At 39.0% G+C, this 21,105-nt stretch overlaps 1 protein-coding gene across 1 annotated transcript in view; it reads left to right on the top strand.

Moving 5' to 3' along the window:
• The window catches only part of LRRC36 (leucine rich repeat containing 36), a 54,281-nt gene that overhangs the window by 4,516 nt on the left and 28,660 nt on the right, over positions 1 to 21,105 (top strand). The window contains exons 2-5 of the mRNA XM_003417122.3: positions 4,937 to 5,064; positions 7,368 to 7,560; positions 8,365 to 8,461; positions 18,324 to 18,412. Of these exons, the coding sequence (XP_003417170.1) occupies positions 4,937 to 5,064; positions 7,368 to 7,560; positions 8,365 to 8,461; positions 18,324 to 18,412 (507 nt within the window). The remainder of the gene's footprint in view (positions 1 to 4,936; positions 5,065 to 7,367; positions 7,561 to 8,364; positions 8,462 to 18,323; positions 18,413 to 21,105) is intronic.

The following is a 21,105-nucleotide window of genomic DNA, read 5'->3' as shown; positions in this document are numbered from 1 at the left end:
TCACCCCAACAAGGCCGGCATTAATCCAAAAAACACAAAATAATAAATGTTGGAGAGATTGTAGAGAGACCAGAACACTTATACACTTCTGGTGGGAATGTAAAATGGTACAGCCACTTTGGAAATCAATTTGTTGCTTCCTTAAAAAGCTAGAAATAGAACTACCATATGATCCAGCAATTCCACTCCTCGAATATACCCTAAAGAAATAGAGCCTTCAGATGAACGGGTACATGCACACCCACGTTCACTGCAGCACTATTTACAATAGCAAAAAGTTGGAAGCAACCAAGGTGCCCATTGACGGATAAATGGATAAATAAATAATGTTACATTCACATAATAGAATACTACGCAACAGTTAAGAACAATGATGAATCTGTGAAACATTTCATAACATGGAGGAATCTGGAAGGCATTATGCTGAGTGAAATTAGTCAATTGCAAAAGGACAAGCATTGTATGAGACCACTATTATAAGAACTCTAGATAAAGTTTAAACACAGAAAAAATATTCTTTGATGGTTACGAGGGTGGGGAGGGAGGGAGAGAGGTATTCGCTAATTAGATAGTACACAAAAATTTTTTTAGGTGAAGGGAAGGGCAACATATAACACAGGGATAGTCAGTACAACTGGACTAAACCAAAAGCAAAGAGGTTGCCTGAATACAACCAAAAGCTTCAAAGGCTGGAGTAGCAGGGACGGGGGCCTGGATACCATGGTTTCAGGGGACATGTAGGTCAATTGGCATAACAAAATGTATTAAGAAAACGGTCTGCATTCCACTTTGGTGAGAGGCATCTGGGCTCTTTAACGCTAGTGAGTGGCCATCTAAGATGCTTCAATTAGTCTCAACCCACCTGGAGCAAAGGAGAACGAAGGATACCAAAGACACAAGGTAAATATGAGACCAAGAGACAGAAAGGGCCACATAAACCAGAGTCTCCATCAGCCTGAGACCGGAGGTCCTAGGCGGTGCCCAGCTCCCACTCATCACTGCCCTGAGAGGGAACAAAACAGAGAATCCCTGATGGAGCAGGTAAACAGTGGGATGCAGATCTTAAATTCTCGTAAAAAGACCAGGCTTAATGGTCTGACTGAGATTGGAGGGACCTGATGGTCATGGCCCCAGGACCCTTTGATAGCCCAGGATTGGAACCATTCCCGAAACCAACTCTACAGACAGGGATTGGCCTGGACTATAAGATAGACAATGATGCTGGTGAGGAGTGAAATGCGTGGCTCAGTAGACAGATGAGACTATGGTGGCATGATGAGAAGGAAAAGGAGCTGGTTGAATAGACATGGGGAATACAGGATGGAGAGGAGGCATGTACTGTCTCAATTAAGGGGAGAGCAGGTGGGAGTGCACGGCTGGGTGTGTATGGCCTTTTGTATGAGAGACTGACTTGATTTGTAAACTTTCACCTAAAGCACAATAAATAAATTAAAAAAAAATCTGTTTCGAGCATGTTAAATTTAAAATGCCCATTAGACATCCAGGTGGGAGATATTTAGTTGTCAGTTGGATACATGAGTCTGGATCTCAGAGGAGAAGTCAGGGGAAAGAGTAGTGCATCAAGGAAGTAATGGTCAGCTGGGCTAAATGCTATTGACAGGCTGAGCCTGTGAAATGCAGAGAAGTGTCTGTTAGATTCGGCAAATGGAAATCATTGGTGACCCAGTGAAGCCAGACTGGTGTGGGATGAAAAGGGAATGATATGTGAGGGTGAAGGGATAGTGAGGAAGAGCTTGGGCTATAAAGGAGAGTAAAGAAGTGGAAAGTTCTTGATTTGAGATCAAGAACAGGTTTTTTAAGACAAGATACACCATGGTATGTTTGTAGGCTGATGATAATCATTAGTTAGGGAAAAAAAATGTAACTGTATGCTCTTTTTTACTTTTAAAAAATAATTAATTATATGGGTAATAATTGTACAGTAAAGGTGGGTCTTGACCCTCTCCCTGTCCCATAGGCACAGTTCTCCTTCCTAAAGGCAATCACCATTACCAATATCTTGGATAGCTTTACAGAAATATTCTCTGCATATATAGCATATACTACTTGTTTTTATAATTTTTTGTTATGTCAATTTTCCAATATATACAAGAGCAGAGATAAACAAATAGTGAACTCCCATCCCCCTACTTCAACAGTTATCATCAATTTATGTCTAGCCTTCTTTCATCTATACCCTGCATACCATGTACCCACTTCCACCCCCTGCACTATTTATATGATTTCATCCATAAATATTTCAGTATATATCTTCAAAAGACAGGAACTGTCTTTAAAAAATCATATGTAAAACCTAAAAATATTTTAATTTCTTCATTTCATCAAATATCTAACCAATGTTCTCATTTCCCAAATTACCCTAAAAATTTTTTCTTTTTTTAAAACACAATCCAAATAAGGTGCATTGCATACATCGCAATTGGTTGATATAAGCCTTAAGCCTCTTTGATCTATAGGTCCCCCACTTTTTCCCCCTTGTATTTTCCGTTGTTTTTGAAGAAACTCGGTGTCTTAGTTATCTAGTGCTGCTATAACAGAAATACCACAAATGGGTGGCTTTAACAAACAGAAATTTGTTTTCTCATAGTTTGGGAGGCTTGAAGTCCAAATTCAGGGTGCTGGCTGGCTCTTTTTTTTTTTTTTTTTTGTGGCCAGCTCTAGGGGAAGGCTATCTCTCTGTTGGCTCTGGAAAAAGTCCTTGTCTCTTCTGAGCTTCTGCTCCTGGGCAATCTTTGTGTGGTTTGCCATCTCTCTTCCCCCATCTCTGCTTTGCTTGCTTATTTAATCTCTTGTGTATCTCAAAATAGATTGACTCAAGGTACACCCTACCCTAATCCTACCTCATTAACATACAAAGACAACCCATTCCCAGATGGGATTATAACCACAGGCATAGAGGTTAGGATTTACAACACACATTTTTGGGGGACATAATTCAATCCATAACACTGAGTCATTTGCAGAGTTTACTGTAGTATGGGTTTTGCTGATTGTTTTCCTAAAATTTTAACATCCACCCCCTCTTCCCTGAATTTCCTATAAATTTGTAATTAGATGAGGCTTGATTGGATTCAGGTTTGTTTTTTTGCTGGGCGGGCACTTCATAGGTGATGGTGTGTACTTACCTCAGAAAGTATACAATGTCTCATATTCCTTCTTTTTGTGACATTATCAGCAATTGAATATAATTGCCTAGGTCCATTAATTCATCAGGGGTAAAAATAGTAGTTTTCTTATTCTACCTTTCATTCTTTATTAGCTGAAATACTTCTATAAAGAGAAAGTTCCCCATATCAGCTATTTGATTACCCTGTGGTACATTTTGTATAGGAAAGGCAGGATAAATGATTGATATTTTTCACTTTATATGTCAATTTTCAGAATAATGAATTATTAGCATCCTCCAAAGGTGACCGATGAGGGTTGTTTTGTTTTCTCAGTATCGTTATAAACTCATGGATTTAAATATGTTTGATGTGTTCTAATCTATGCAGCTATTGTCTCAGCTTTGACTATAGGAGCCTTTTCAAGGTGACTCCTGAGGCCTTCTTCTTTTTTTTCAGTTTTATTTATTTGAAACTCCAATGTCAGTATAAACAGGCTTTATTGAGGATTATGAATTCAATTACCATATGAGCTATAAATGGTTTTCTACTGGGTTTGGGTACAAAAAGATTGCTTGCTTCATTGCTTCCCTGAATAAAACTTGCTTTTGCCTAGTTGGGTTATATATTGTGTATATTAATATTGGAAGATTATTCTGTTGTCTTGGCATCTATGATGTGCAATGTTTTATTTGTTCTCTTATCTGTCTTCTCTCTCTTTAATAAACACTCGAACCAAATGCATAACCTCTTAAGACCGGCAGTTCATACAAATCATAACAGAATGCCTGTGGGCAGTTTATTATTTAAATGATAATTCTGATCCCTTTAAAAATATTAGTATTTTCTCATCAAAATAGGTGGCAGTGAAAGGCATGAGAAATACTGCAGGTCACTGATGGGAATCATAACTTCCCTTCACTATTGTTACATAGTAGCAGACTCTCAGGGTATTAGATCATTGCATGGTACAGATCTACCTCTACACTGCCCTCAAAGTCGGGAAAGTTGTTTTTTTTGAGATATAATTCATATACTATAAAATTCACCATTTTAAAGTGCACAATTCAGTGGCATTTAGTACATTTCACAAAGTTGTGCAACCATCACCACTATCTAGTTCTAGAACATTTTCATCACCCCAAAAGGAAACCCTGTACCCATTAGCCAGTCCCTCCCCATTACCCCTTCCCACAAACCCCCAGCAACCACTAACTGCTTTCTGTCTCTTTTGATTTGCCTGTTCTGGATATTTATATAAATTGAATCACATTCTGTATTCATTTGGTCAATATTCATTTAATCCTTATAATACCTTGAGGTGAGTACTGTTATTGTTCCCATTTTACAGATGAGGGAATTGATGCACAAAGATGTTAAGTCACTTGTACAAACAAGGTCACAGTTCTAGTACACTGAGCATCATATCAATGTACTGCTATTTAGGCTGTCTTCTATTACTCTTCTACCGATGGACCCTTTGACAGTTCCCTTTTTTTTTTTGCTATCCTAAAACAGTTCTGCAACTGACATCCTTGTGCTATGTATTATCATGGAAAATTTTTGTGAGTATTATCTATAGGACTAAATCCTAGCAGGGGCATTGCTGAATTTCATTTTGAGAACTTTGGGAGAATTAATATTGTTCTGAGAACTTTTGGAGAATTTTACTACATCTGAACTGATCTTATGAGACTTGGATGTAGGGCCTTTCACAGAAGGGATATGGGAGAAAAGAAGGCCTATTTTCACTGACTCTGCTGTTTATTCAGGCAGAGATCATAATATATCTACTGATGATCTCTTTTCAGAACTGGTGGAGTCTCTTTCATTGCAGGGATCTTATGCTGGGAAAATCCATTCCATTGGTGATGCCTTCAAAAATTTTAAAAACCTCCGATCTTTAGATTTATCAAGAAATTTGATCACTAGCCTAAAGGTAAGTTCTATATCCTATGACCAGCCAGGTCAGCCGCATTTATTTTTTTGATGGGAAGAAATAAACCTCTTGCCTTCAAGCTGACTCATAGCAACCTTATAGGACAGAGTAGAAATGCCCTATAGAGTTTCCAAGGAGTAGCTGATAAATTCGAACTGCCAGCCTTTTGTTTGCAGCCTTAGCTCTTAACCACTGTGCCACCAGAGTTCCATAAGGGCTAGATAATGTCATCTTGGGGAATATAGAGTTTTCCTTTTAAGTGCTTCCAAACTAAATTTTATTATTCACCACAAAATCCTTTCAACTTTGTTCCACGTTTGAAAATTTTTATTATAAAATATTGGGAAAAAATTCCTTTTGTACTCAAGGAAAATGATGTTAAGCCATTGCTGTCTAGGGCAGTGGTACAAACTGTATGTAAGAAATTATTAGGAGAGTTTGTAAAAGTACAGATTCTGAGACACTACTCTGAAAGAGATTCTGATTTTTTAGGTCTGGTGTGGACTCAGGACGTAACCAGGTGATTCAGATGTTGGTGGTACATAGGGAACACGTGGAGACACTGCTCTAGGTGTTACTGTGGTTTTTTTCTAGGATGAGGAGGAAATGGTGGTCTTCAAAATAAAAATTTCCAGGTTTGGGGAAACCTTTCCCTTCTTCCTCAGAACCAGCTGTTCTTCCTACCTCTCTTTCTGTAGTAAATTCAGGTGCTACACGGTCAGGAGAGTGGTTGGAGGCAAGGATGAGAGAAGTGTGAAAGAGTCCTTGGCCTGGCCACCTCTGGGAAGGATTGTACTGGGGAGCAAGAGAAGTAATCAAATATAACAATATCTAAGACTCCTAGTACAGTGCTTGGCACATAAGAAGCACCCAATAGGTGTGTTAGTTTCCTGCATTTTTTGCACCTATGATTTATCTGCACATATTCATCTCTAGCAGCTCTGAATCACTTTGCTTAATTTTCCCTGGGGGATAGGGGGTGTTTTGTGATTATTGCTACTGTAATTTTGGGAAATGCATAAATTCATGTCAAGTGGGAAGAGTGAGAGGAGGATAGAAATTGATTCCTTGACTTTTACAGTGAGAGAAATTAAAGGATTATTTGAGCTGGGGCATTAGACACATTTAGAGGCTGTCCTAATGGCCTTCTGCCCTGAGAGTGGGCCTAAAAGCACTGATAATGAATCCTATCCACTGACCCTTTAATAATATAGAAGTTAATAGAAATGAAAAGAAATACATCAACGTGTAAAACAGGGTTCTATTTGGAAGTGTTTTGTAAATATCTTTACGCTCTCTAAATTTCCTGCAATGAAAACATGGTAATTTTAAACGAGGAGAATAAAAACATTATTTTCTAAATACTTGATGAAAATCTTTCTGAAGTAATCCTCAAAGGCAGAGTTCCTCTTATGGTATTTGTACTAAAAAGTCTGTGATTAGATATATATGTACATATTTTGAAATATTGTCCTGAAATTTAGGGTTGGGCAAAAGCAGTTAACCAACCAAATACATGAAAATTAAACAATTAATGTCAGTAGCAGGTTTTAGCTAAGGAGGAAATTTTGGCTTTTCCTCTTGAGTTTCTCAGTTCTGATTAGACTGTTTCCAGTTAGGCAGAGGGGTAGGGTTGCTTAATGCACAGAAAGAGATCTGAACAAGGAAGAGCATTTCTACCAAAGAGAACTGATCTGAGGCTGGGAAGCTGTGTGGTGGTAGTAGCTTTGAAGGGTGAAACAAGGACAAGAAGTGGTTCCAAACTGGTCCAGGAGGGAGGGCTTGGAGATACTACTGTTTTGTTTCCCCAAAGAGTTCATTGATCCTATGAATGAGGCAGTGAGATTTAAAGACACACACACAATTTTTAAAAACCTTTTCCTTCTTCCTCAGACCAGCTGCTCTTCCTACCTCTCTTCCTGTAGTAAATTCAGGTGCTACGTGGTCAGGAGAGTGGTTGGAGGCAAGGATGAGAGAAGTGTGAAAGAGTTCTTGGCCTGGGAAGGATTGCAGTGGGGAGCAAGAGAAGTAGGGAATTGTGTGAGATGTTTGAATACCAGATTTTGTAAAGGAGGAAATGTATCACATATGTGAATTATGTAATATTTAGAACACCCATGGGCTGCAATGTTTTTATTCCCAGGTAACTGAATGTGAGTTCCAACCCTGCTTTTCTCACAGGACGTGGGCAACTTGGGTTACATGTTTAAGGATGGAAAGTAATAGATACATTTCTACCTGTATCTGTGAGAGTTCTAGTCCTTACCAATGAGCAGCTTTGTAATGTGGTCATTTCCTTGCAGGGCATCCAGTATTTATGTTCACTCCAAGACCTGAATTTATATTATAACAACATTCCTTCATTAGTGGAGGTGTCCCGCCTACAGCCTTTACCCTTCCTGAAAGAACTAGATTTGAGGCTGAATCCTGTTGTCAGGAAAGATACCGATTATAGGCTCTTTGCTGTATACACGCTACAAACTCTGGAGAAACTAGGTGAGACACTCCTCCCGTGTTCCTTGCCTACCAGAATCTTACTTAAATCATCTGCCTCCTAACTTTTGTGGATGTTGACCCAGAGTGTGCACTGGCAGAGTATATTTATCAGCCAATATTTATGTTAACTCTTCTGTGCTGGCAGGATGTATGGCAAATAAATCCTTTTTTGTTTATTAAATGATAACCTATGATTTTATCAGTTACTTCCAGCTTTAGTTTTCTTCAATTGGCCTTTTGCCGAAGCACCTTCTCCCCAACACAAATGCTTCCAGGTAGAGATTTATTTTTCCAGGTGCCCCAACTTTGCAACTGTATCAGCAATAGAAAACTAATACAACTCTTTGGGGTTTAGTTGGCAAGGAACAATACATATTCCTTCAAAAGAGCTGGTCTATATTACTTTATAATTTTATTGTTGAATATACATTTCTTATCGGTACAAAATTCTATTTTACATTTCTCTGGGAAAGTTATTGTCCCAGCAGTAATAATTACTCTTTCAGAAAATGGTCTTAACTTTCAGCCTTAACATTAGGCCCACTTGGGTTGTTTGCTGGTTGAGCTCTACTTTCCTGAAGTAGTTATACCGCCATGGCAGTTGTTGCTATAGCATCCCTGGTAGTCTCCCTGAGTTACTGCTTGCTCCAGTGACAACATAATAGCATTATTTTGTGACCTGTCTCTAACGAAAGAAGACTGGTCTTTAGTTTTTACTGGGTGAATGTAGTTTTCTGACCCACTGCTGTTTACTCCAAAAAAACCCCACAAAAAACATGCTCAGACCCCAGTTTTTGCCTCCAGATGACAGAACTGTACGGGACAGTGAGAGGAAAGCTGCCAAGCTGCATTTCAGTCAGTTGGGCAACAGTGAAAATTTTCTCTTAGAGGTGGAAAAAAGGTAAGATTCTGCAATTTTTTTTGTTTGTTTGATTCCGGACGTAGGGAATAGTACATTTCTAATTAAGTTTCCACAACTCTCCACAAGTTGTAAGAATCTTTAGGTCAGGAATAAAAGTACCTACCCAGAATACTGAGATTTCCCTGCGATGAGAATCTGGTCCTCTGTGGGTACATTTCTGCTCTCTTGAGCTATTGGTTCTGCTTTGGATGTAATTGCTATGAATTCCTTAAAGTTGTTCAAAGTTTGTATATAGAGGATATTATGGAATGACTTAGCATACTCATAAATGCTTACCAACCCTATCTTGGTAGAGTTATAAATCAGTACATGGTCTTTTCCTATTGAATTAGGAGGATTTAATTACCATTCGCAAGGTTGTTAGCAAAAATAATCTGTTTAATGTTAAAGGAGGAGAAGGGAAACATTTCTCTACAAAGCAAACAGATCTTGAGCTCTAAAGTATCTGATTTTTCCATTTTTGGTTGTTAAATCCTATCAAAATAAAGTACTCGAAAACCTATACTTTTTTAAAACAGTGACTGTCCAGTTGCAAAAGGACAAATATTGTATGAGACCAGTATTATAAGAACTCGAACAATAGTTTAAACACAGAAGAAAATATTCTTTGATGGCTATAAGAGCAGGGAGGGAGGGAGAGAGAGGGGTTTTCACTCATTAGATAGTAGATAACAACTATTTTAGGTGATGGGAAAGACAACACACAATACAGGAGAGGTCAGCACAACTGGACTAAACCAAAAGCAAAGAAGTTTCCTGAATAAACTGAATGCTTTGAAGGCCAGCGTAGCAGGGGTGGGGGTTTGAGACCATGGTTTCAGGGGACATCTAAGTCAATTGGCATAATAAAATCTTTTAAGAAAACATTCTGCATCCCACTTTGAAGAGTGGCGTCTGGGGTCTTAAACGCTAGCAAGCGGCCATCTAAGAGCATCAGTTGGTTTTAACCTACCTGGAGCAAAGGAGAATGAAGAACACCAAAGACACAAGGTAATTATGAGCCCAAGAGGCAGAAAGGGCCACATAAACCAGAGACTACATTAGCCTGAGACCAGAAGAACTAGATGGTGCCCGGCTACAACCGATGACTGACCTGACAGGGAACACAACTGAGAACCCGTGAGAGAGCAGGAGAGCAGTGGGATGCAGACCCCAAATTCTCGTAAAAAGACCAGACTTAATGGTCTGACTGAGACTAGAAGGACCCCAGAGGTCATGGTCCCCAGACCTTCTGTTAGCCCAAGACAGGAACCATTCCCAAAGCCAACCTTTCAGATAGAGATTGGACTGGACTATGGGATAGAAAATGATACTGGTGATGAGTGAGTATCTTGAATCAAGTAGACACATGAGACTATGTGGGCAGCTCGTGTCTAGAGGGGAGATGAGAAGGCAGAGGAGGTCAGAGGCTGGCCGAATGGACACAAAAACAGAGTGGAGGGAGGAAATGTGCTGTCTTATTAGAGGGAGAGCAACTAGGAGTATATAGCAAGGTGTATATAAGTTTTTGTGTGAGAGACTGACTTGGTTTGTAAACTTTCAGTTAAAGCACAATAAAAAAAAAGACAGAAAAAGTGACTGTCTTAGTTATCTAGGGCTGCGATAACAGAAATACCACAAATGGATGACTTTAACAAAGAGAAATTTATTCTCTCATAGTCTAGTAGGCTACAAGTCCAAATTCAGGGTGCCAGCTCCGGGGGAAGGCCTTCACTCTCTGTCGGCTCTGGAGAAAGGTCCATGTCATCAATCTTCCCCTGGACTAGGAGCTTCTCAGCACAGGAACTTCGGGTCCAAAAGATGTGCTCTGCGCTGCTTTCTTGGTGGTATGAGGTTCCCCTTCCCCCACTGCTCACTTGTTTATATCTCAAAAGAGATTGATTTAAGACACAACCTAATCTTGTAAATCGAGTCCTGACTCATTAACATAGCTGCTGCTAATCCCACCTCATTAACAGAATAGAGTTAGGATTTACAACACACAGGAAAATCACACCAGATGACAAAACGGTGGACAATCACACAATACAGGGAATCATGGATAGCCAAGTTGACATACATTTTTTTGGGGAACACAATTCAATTCATAACAGTAACTTTATTATTTATTTTTGAAAAAGTAGATAAAAGTTCATTATAAACTATTTAAATAATGCAGAAAAATACAGTGAAGAGAGTAAAAATCTCCCATATTCACCCTACTACTTAACTACTGTTTGGTGTACGTTCTTCTAGATATCAATATACCTATAGATTCCTGTAGATGTATCATTAGTATTTTTTTTTCTGATGATAGAGTAATACGTGCTTTCAGTGAAAACACAATAAAATATTTTAATAAAAGTAATAAATGCTTATTGTTGAGAATTTGAAAAGTACTGAAAAAACACAAAGAATAAAATAACTCATAATCCTACCACCCAGAAATAAACATTCATTATATTATGGTAAATATCCTTTTTATCTTGGGTATGTGTATGTTGTTATGGATTGAATTATGTCCCCCCAAAATACATGTTGTAAATCCTAACCTCTATGCCTGTGGCTATTAATCCCATTTGGCAATGGGTTGTCTCTGTATGTTAATGAGGCAGGGTTAGCGTAGGGTGTATCTTTAGTCAATCTCTTCTGAGATATAAAAACATATTAATCAAGCAGGCAGAGAGAGAGATGGGGTTAACATAGATGTCAAGACACATGGAGATTTCCAAGGAACCAGGAAGCAGAGGCTGAAGAGACAGACTTTACTCCAGGGCTGACAGGGAGAGAAAGACTTCCCCTATAGCTAGCACTCTGAATTCAGACTTCTAGCCTCTAAAATGTGAGAAAATAAATTTCTGTTTGTTAAATCCATCCACTTGTGACATTTTTGTGATGGCAGTGCTAGATAACTAAGACGTATGTATATATTTTTTACAGTAATTTGCTTCCTATACATAACCATTTTTAAATTAACGAGGTATCATAAACATAGCCCCACAATATTATTCTTCTCCAGAATGAGTTTTTTGTTTACCTGTTTATTCCTTTCCCCTCCCCACTAGAATATAAGCTCCATGAGAGCAAGTACCTTGTCTGGCTTGTTTATTGCAGTATCCCTTGTACCTAGAAGAGTGCCTGGCACACAGAGGGGTTAAGAAATAATTTGTTGAATGAATGAATGAAGTCAATGCCTTTTGGCCTGGGATCTTTCTATTTTCCAGCAATGTTGCTTATCTCTGCTCTCATCCATTATGTGTTTTATAGTATATCCTTCAGAGACCATCCTTAGTTCCTTATTATTTATTTATTTTATTGCGAAAGCTTACAGCTCAAGTTAATTTCTCATACAAAAATTTACACATGTATTGTTATGTGACACTAGTTGCAAACCGTATAATGTGACAGCACACTCCCCCTTTCCACCCTGGGTTTCCTGTGTCCATTCACCCAGCTCCTATCCCTTTCTGCCTTCTCATCCCATCTCTGGACAGGAACTGCCCATTTAATCTTGTGTATCTGCTTGAACTGAGAAGCACACTCTCACGAGTATTATTTTATGTTTTATAGTCCAGTCTAATCTTTGTGTGAAGAGTTGGCTTTGGGAATGGTTTTAGTTCTGGGTTAATAGAGTCCAGGGGCCATGTCTTCTGGGGTTCCTCTAGTCTCAGTCAGACCATTAAGTCTGATCTTTTTATGTAAATTTGAGTTCTGCACCACACTCTTCTCCTGTTCTGTCAGGGCCTCTCTGTTGAGTTCTCTATCAGGGCAATAATTGGTAGTAGCCAGACACCGTCTAGTTCTTCTGGTCTCAGAGAGACGGAGTCTGATTTATGTAGCCCTTTTGTCTCTTGGGCTAATATTTTCCTTGTGTCTTTGGTGTCCTTCATTCTGCTTTGCTCCAAGTGGGTTGGGACCAGTTGATGCATCTTAGATGGCCGCTGGCTAGCTTTTAAGACCCCAGACGCCACTTACCAAATGGGATGCAGAACATTTTTTAATAAACTTTGTTATGCCAGTTGACCTAGATGTCCCCCAAAACTATGGTCCTCAGACCCCTGCCCCTGCTACTCTGTCCCCTGAAGTGTTTGTGTTCATGAAACTTCTTAGCATTTGGTTTAGTCCATTTGTGCTGAGTTCCCCTGTATTGGTGTTGTCCTTCCCTCACCTAAAATAATCCTTGTCCATATCTAGTTAGTGCTTAGTTCCCTATTTTTTTTTTTTTTAAATAACAGGTTTATTGAGGTTAATTTACACAGAGCAAAATTCACCCTTTTAAGGTGTGCAGTTCTATGAGTTTTGGCAAGTGAACTTCCACAATCAAGATATAGAATATCCTCATCACCCCAAAAAGTTCCCTTAGGACCGTTTGTAGTCAGTCTGCTCCCTCTACCCGCAGCTTCTGGCAACCATTGATCTAATTTCTTATAGTTTTGCCTTTTCCAGGATGTCATATAAATAGAATAATACAGTGTGCAACATTTTGTGTCTGGCTCCTTTCATTTAGCGTAATACTTTTGAAAGTCATCTATGTTGTGGCATGTATCAGGAGTTCCATTTTATTGCTGAATAGTATTCTATTGTATGGATGTGCCACAATTTGTTTAACTATTCATCAGTTGGTGAATATTTGAGTTACATCTCCATTTTAGATGATTATGAAAGGTGTTTTTGCTATAGACAAAAACTGAGTCTCTAAAAATTTATTTGTGTATTTTACAAACTAATTCCTGTATTAAATGCATTGGGAGTACTGTATTTACTATAGAAATATAGAGATGAATTAATACATAACTGAAAAAGCTTTCTAGTAAAGCAGATTATTAGCTTCATCTTTTATCTGTTTAGTTGCCATATAAAAAAATCCATTACCATTGAGTCAATTCCAAATCATGGCAACCCTGTTGGACAAAGTAGAACTGCCCCATAGGATTTCCAAGGCTACAAGTCTTTACAGAAGCAGACTTCCACATCTTTCTCCTGCAGAGCAGCTGGTGGGTTTGAACCAACCTTTCCGTTAGCAGCCAAGTGCTTAACCACTGCACCACCAGAGCTCCTTAGTTACTACATGTTGTTGTTAGGTGCTGTCGTGTTGGTTCCAACTCATAGCGACCCCGTGTACAACAGAATGAGCCATGCTCATAGTCCTTGCTATGACTGAGCCCATTGTTGCAGCCACTCTGTCAATCCACCTCTTTGAGGGTCTTCTGCTTTTTCTCTGACCCTCTACTTTACCAAGCATGATGTCCTTCTCCATGGATTGATCCCTACTGATAACATGTCCAAAATACGTGAGACACAGTCTCACCAGTCTTGCTTCTAGGGAGCATTCTGGCTGTACTTTTCCAATACAGATTTGTTTGTTCTTTTGGCAGTTCATGGTATGTTCGATATTCTTTGCCAACACCATAATTCAAAGGCATCAGTTCTTCCTCCGTCTTCCTTATTCATTGTCTAGCTTCATATGCATATGAAGTGATTGAAACACCATGGCCTGGCTCAGATGCACCTTAGTCTTATAGGTGACATCTTAGTTTTTTGTTTTTTTTTTTAACACTTTAAAGAGGTCTTTTGCAGCAGACTTGCCCAATGCAAGGTATCGTTTGATTTCTTGACTGCTGCTTCCATGGGCGTTGGTTGTGGATCCAAGTAAAATGAAATCCTTGACAACTTCTATCTTTTCTCCATTTGTCATGATGTTGCTTATTGGTCTAGTTGTGAGAATTTTTGTTTTCTTTATGTTGAGGTGTAATCCACACAGAAGGCTGTGGTCTTTGATCTTTCTCAGTAAGTGCTTCAAGTCCTTTTCACTTTCAGCAGGCAAGGTTGTGTCATCTGCATAATGCAGGTTGTTAATGAGTCTTCCTCCAATCCTGATGCCCTGTTCTTCATATAGTCCTTCTTCTTGGATTATTTGCTCAGCATACAGATGGAATAAGCATGGTGAAAGAATACAACCCTGAGGCACACCTTTCCTGACTTTAAGCCACTCAGTATCTCCTTGTTCTGTTTTAATGACTGCTTCTTGGTCTATGTACACGTTCCTCATGAGCTCAGTCAGGTATCTGGAATTCCTGTTCTTCACAATGTTATCCATAATTTATTATGATCCACACAGTTGAATGCCTTTGCATAGTCAGTAAAACACAGGTAAACATTTTTCTGGTATTCTCTGCTTTCGACCAGAATCCATCTGACATCAGCAATAATATCCCTGGTTCCATGTCGGCTTCTGAATCCAGCTTGAATTTCTGGCAGTTCCATGTTGAAGTACTGCTGGAACTGCTTTTGAATGATCTTCAGCAAAATTTTACTTGCATGTGATATTAACGATATTGTTTGATAGTTTCCACATTCTATTGGATCGCCTTTCTTTGGAATAGGCATAAATATGGATCTCTTCCAGTAGGTTGGCCAGGTAGCTGTCTTCCAATTTCTTGGCATAGAAGAATGAGTGCTTCTAGTGCCATCCACTTGTTGAAACATCTCATTGGTATTCTGTCAGTTCCTGTAGACTTGTTTTTCTCCAATGCCTTCAGAAAAACTTGGACCTCTTCCTTCAGTAGCACGGGTTCCTGATCTTATGCTACCTCCTAAAATAGTTGAACGTCAACCACTTCTTTTTGGTATAGCAACTCTGTGCATTCCTTCCATCTTCTTTTGATGGTTCCTGCATCGTTTAATATTTTCCCCATAAAATCCTTCACTATTGCAACTTGAAGCTTGAATTTTTTCTTCAGTTCTTTCAGCTTGACAAATGCTGAGCATGCTCTTCCCTTTTGGTTTTCTAACTCCAGGTCTTTGCACATATCATTATGATACTTTGTTTTCTCGAGCTGCTCATCGAAATCTTCTGTTCAGCTCTTCAACATTTCTTCTGTTTGCTTTAGCTACTTGACATTCAAGAGGAAGTTTCAGAGTTTCTTCTGAAACATTTTGGTCTTTTCTTTCTTTCTTATCTTTTCAATGACCTCTTGGTTTCTTCATGTATGATGTCCTTGATGTCATTCCATAACTCTTCTGGACTTTGGTCATTAGTGTTCAGTGTGTCAAATCTATTCTTGAGATGGTCTCTAAATTCAGGTGGTATATACTCAAGGTTGTACTTTGACTTTCATGGACTTGTTCTAATTTTCTTCAGCTTCAGCTTGAACTTGCATATGAGCAACTAATGGTCTGATCTGCAGTTGGCCCCTGGCCTTGTTCTGACTGATGATATTGAGCTTTTCCATCGTCTGTTTCCACAGATGTAGTTGATTTGATTCCTATGTATTCCATCTGGCGAGGTCTACGTGTATAGTTGCCATTTATGTTGTTGAAAAAAGGTATTTGCAATGAAGAACTCATTGGCTTTGCAAAATTCTATCATGCGATCTCTGGCATTGTTTCTGTCACCACGGTCATCTTTTCCAATTACTGATCCTTCTTCTTTGTTTCTAATTTTTGCATTCCGATCACCAGTAATTATCAATGCATTCTGATTGCATGTTCAATTAATTTCAGACTGCAGAAATTGCTAAAAATCTTCAATTTCTTCATCTTTGGCCTTAGTGGTTGGTGTGTAATAATAGTCATATTAACTGATCTTTCTTGTAGGCATATGGATATTATCCTATCACTGACACTGTTGTACTTCAGGATAGATCTTGAAATGTTCTTCTTGGTTATGAATGTGATGCCATACGTCTTCAGTTTGTCATTACTGGGAAAATAGACCATATGACTGTCTGATTCAAAATGGCCAATACCAGTCCATTTCAGCCCACTAATGCCTAGGATATTGATCTTTATGTGTTCCATTTCATTTTTAATGACTTTCAATTTTCCTAGATTCATATATTCCATGTTCTGATTATTAATGTATGTTTGCAGCTGTTTTTTCTCATTTTGAGTCGTGCCACATCAGCAAATGAAGGTCCCAAAAGCTTTACTCCATCCACGTCATTAAGGCTGACTCTACTTTGAGGAGGCAGCTCTTCCCCAGTCATATTTTGAGTGCCTTCCAACCTGAGGGGCTCATCTTCCAGCACTATATCAGGCAGTGTTCCACTGCTATTCGTAAGGTTTTCACTGGCTATTTCTTTTCAGAAGTAGACTGCCAGGTCTTTCTTCCTAGTTTCTCTTAGTCTGGAAGCTCAGCTGAAACCTGTCCATCATGGATGACCCTGCTTGTATTTGAATACCAGTGGCATAGGCTCCAGCACCACAACAACATGCAAGCCCCCACAGTACAACACATACTGACAGACATGAGTTACTATATAGTGATTGCAAACAAAACAGAAAAAAGCTAAACCCATTGCTCTGGAGTCAATTCTGACTCATAGAGACCCTGTAGGACAGGGTAGGACTGCCCCATAGGGCTTCCAAGGCTGTAATCTTTACAGAAGGAGGCTGCCAGTGATTACAAAACAAGGGGTTTACTCACAGACCCAATATTAACACTAATATCTTATAAGTTCTCTGACTTTGGGGGAGATTTTTTTTTTTTTTTTTTTTTACTTTCCTGATTCCCAGTTCCCTTGCTTGTAAATGGAGATAATATCTAACGGGGGTGGGATGGTTTACGATGAAATGAAATGGTGGGTGTAAAATATCTGGCACATAGGCTAGGCTTCCTGTACTTAATGTGGTTCCCGAAGTACCTACATCAGTTAATTGCAAACACTTGCCTCTTTTGTCAGTTTTTCTAACTAATGGCTACAGTGGTCTCTTCTGTAATTCTTGGAAGCAACATCCTTCTTTCTGTTTCCTCATTGTGAGTTTTTCAATCCATAAGAAAATATCTTACTCCCTTAAGCATTTAGACTTAAGTTTGTGTCAAGAAAACAGAGTGTCTTAAGTTTTTTTTTTAATTTTTATTATGCTTTAAGTGAAAGTTTATGAATCAAGTCAGTCTCTCATACAAAAGTTTATATACACTTTGCTAAATACTCCTAATTACTCTCCCCTTAATGAGACCGCACACTCCCTCCCTCCACTCTCTCTTTTTGTGCCCATTCGGCCAGCTTCTGACCCACCTCTGCCCTCTCACTTCCCCTCCAGACAGGAGATGCCAGCATAGCCTCATGTGTCTACTTGATCCAAGGAGCTCATTCTTTACCAGTATCATTTTCTATCCCATTGTCCAGTCCAATCCCTGTCTGAAGGGTTGGATTTGGGAATGGTTCCCATCTTGGGCTAATAGAAGGTCTGGGGACCATAACTTCTGGGTTCCTTCTAGTCTCAGTCAGACCATTAAGTCTGGTCTTTTTACGAGAATTTGGGGTCTGCATCCCACTGCTCTCCTGCTCCCTCAGGGGTTCTCCGTTGTGTTCCCTGTCAGGGCAGTCATCGGTTGTAGCCGGGCACCATGTAGTTCTTCTGGTCTCAGGATGATGTAGTCTCTGGTTTATGTGGCCCTTTCTGTCTCTTGGGCTCATAATTACCTTGTGTCTTTGGTGTTCTTCATTCTCCTTTGCTTCAGGTGGGTTGAGACCAATTGATACATCTTAGATGGCTGCCTGCTAGTGGTTAAGGCCCCAGACATCACTCTCCAAAGTGGGATGCAGAACGTTTTAATAGATTTTATTATGCCAATTGTGTATTAAGTTTTGAATTTTCTCACTTTCATATTTTAAAGGCTAAATGATAGTGACCTTCTTTCTCTCATGATTCCCAGTAAAGATACTTCTTTTTTTTCGATTAGGACAAATATTTGTGAAATACAGTTAAATGGATATGTTCTAGAGCATTTGAAAAAGATCTGATCACCATGAATTAATGTTTTCTAAGTAGCATTTACTGGTGATTTCAGAAAGCTTCTTTTGAGTGTTAAATAAATAAGTTTATTAAATTATTTGTTAAATAAATTATGTGACAGCTCTAGGGAGAAGACAATGAAAAACTGTGTGACAGATGAGAAGGCTACATCAAAAGTCCCTTCTGATGCTGATAACAGGATTGAAACTGGTAAGTTTTCTCTCCATGATCATAAGATGATTAAAACATTAGTTGTTTCAGCTTTCGTGGCCAGTCTTGGGTAGAATGAAGACAAAACAGCTGGGAAATTAAACTTAGATTTGAAGCAAGCACAGATTTGCTGACTGTATTATTCACAAAGCACAAAGTATACTCAGAGAGTTCAGCTTCACTGACATCATTTTACATCATTAGCACACCTTGAGAATGCCTGTCTGTATGCGCCTCTAAGTATTGCTAAGGTGATTGATTCATTAGCCTGAAGCTTGTGTCTCATCTCTGTTTATGTGATTCACATCCTAGGTCTTCTAGGCTACCCCACCAAAACCTTTGCAGTTGCAGAATCTCTCCTGTATTTGGGCTGTACTCCTGGGGAGTGTTGCCTGTAAGCACTGTTGGTAATCCAATATGGTTAAAGTGGTTATGCCACATTAATGGTCATGCCATAGGCTAAAAGAAAGCTTTCCACCAGAAAAATTGGCCTCCAGTATACCCTGGCGGGTTAACCTGACACTCTCCTATCGGATAAATCAGATAACCTTTTACTTGAGAAAACTTTCTTCTGTCTCAAGGACTCTCTCCCGTTGAAGGATCTGCTAAATTATATGCAGACTCTAAAATCAATCTCTAAAATCCCAGCAGTAACTTTAATAGATTGAATATATACTTTAGACATTAAGAGTTTTCAGTTTATTATAACATATAGCATTTTATTTCCCTGACTTCTTATCTATCTATGTGGACATTTATTGACAAGTCATTTTCATGGTATTTCATGTAGATAAGCCACAGTGAGGTATGATTTTTATTTTCCTTCTTTGGAAGTCTCAGTGTACGTAAGTCACAGGAGCGTGGGTTGCTTTATTTCATTTTAAATAGAATTTTTTGTCTCAAAGTTGATGCAATTTTATTGTAAGAAATTTAGAAAATACTAAAAAGCATGAAAAACAACATTTTAGTCATAAGCCCACTCCCTAAAATGAATCAGAGTTAATATTTTGGTATATATCCTTCCAGTGTTTTTTATAGGTACAAACACTTACAGGTCTATTTCCAGACAGAGAAAGATACATTGAAGCATAATTTGACCACCTCTTTTGGTATGAGCTGAATTAGACTTCACACAAAGATTCACTCCAGTGAGCTAAAATGTTTTAAAGTGTACTATCTCCACTGAGAACAAACTGATTTACTAGACAGAGGGCCATTTGTAAAGGTCCTTGGAAGCTCCAGCTGTTGCTTGGAATTTTTTTTTATATATATAAATATAAAATCTATTTTACCACTTTGAAAGGTTAAGGAGCATTGCTTTCTACAGAAAATTGTGTTTGTACCGAATCCCTGAGGAATGTTGCCTGTAAGCACTGTTGGTAATCCAATATGATTAAAGTGGTTATACCATGCTAATGGCCAGGACACAAGTTAGGAGAAACTCTTCCAGAGAACAGCTCCCACTAGCTCAGTTCAAAATAATGATCTCTCACGAGTCCTTTAGAATGGGCAAGGAAAGTCCACTTTCTTGGATCCTCCTCCTAACCCTAACCATGTGATCTTTGACTCTTTCAAAGTTTCCTTTCTTTTCCCCCATACTTTCCAAATAAGCATTATGTCTGCAGGCTCTCCTATTTTCTGTCTACTCTTTGCCCCTTATTGATCTCCTCTGCTTCCACAGTTTCATTTATTTCCTCCCTATAGATGACTCAAATATTTTGGTCCATCTACACCAGACTTTATACCAGCCCCCCATTTCTGTTGACTAACTGGTAGTATACACCTGGACTCCCCACTGTATAACTTTCTAGCCCCTCAAGCTAAACATGTCGAAACAAAACAAAAAACAAATGAACCAGCCCTAAACAGCTTCTAGGATTTTCTTTCCATCAGTGTTACACCACTCTCTACCCAGGCTAGAATGAGATTGGGATTTGATGCTGCTCCTCCTCTAAATCCCAGCTGAATGTTCATATCATATAGCATGATCCAGAATTGACAGCTTTCCTCTCCATTTCCTAATAGCCTCTTAACAGGCCAGCTTAATAGCTGTTATTTACTGAGTGTAAACTCTGGGCCCAGCACTCTTCATTATTTCATTTAATCCTTGCAAACAACTTTGAAGGAAGTGATTAACTATACTTGTTTTACAGGTAAGGAAATGGAAACACAAAGAAGTGAAATAACTTGCACTAGTTACATAATAAATGACAGAGCTGGGATGTAAACTCTAGTCTGTCTGCCATCAAAGCCCTCTTAACCATTATATCATGCTGCCTCCAGCCTCTTCTTCCTTCATTTTGCTCTTTGCTGCCAGATTAATTCTCTTAAAGCATGGCCGTGATAATTAATTATACTTGCCTGCTCAAAAACTTCCATGGCTTCCACTTGCCTACTAAATGAAGTCTAAACTCCTTCACCTGACATACAAGGCTCCCCCAAGTTCTGACCACAATTTACCTCTTCAGCCTGACCTGAAACCTTATCTCCTCTTTCTCAACTATACATGCCCAATGCTCCAGTCAAACCAAGCCACTCACTCCTCCACAAATAAATCAAAAATCAAATCCACTGCTGTTGATTCGATTCTGACTCACAGCAACACTATATGAAAGAATAGAGCTGCCCCATAGGGTTTCCAAGGAGTGGGTGGTAGATTCGAACTCCTGACCTTTTGGTTAGCAGCTGAACTT

The sequence above is a fragment of the Loxodonta africana genome, chromosome 21, assembly GCF_030014295.1.
Source record: "Loxodonta africana isolate mLoxAfr1 chromosome 21, mLoxAfr1.hap2, whole genome shotgun sequence".
NCBI classification, from domain to species: Eukaryota; Metazoa; Chordata; class Mammalia; order Proboscidea; family Elephantidae; genus Loxodonta; species Loxodonta africana.
This window is presented reverse-complemented; position numbering and strand designations above follow the sequence as displayed.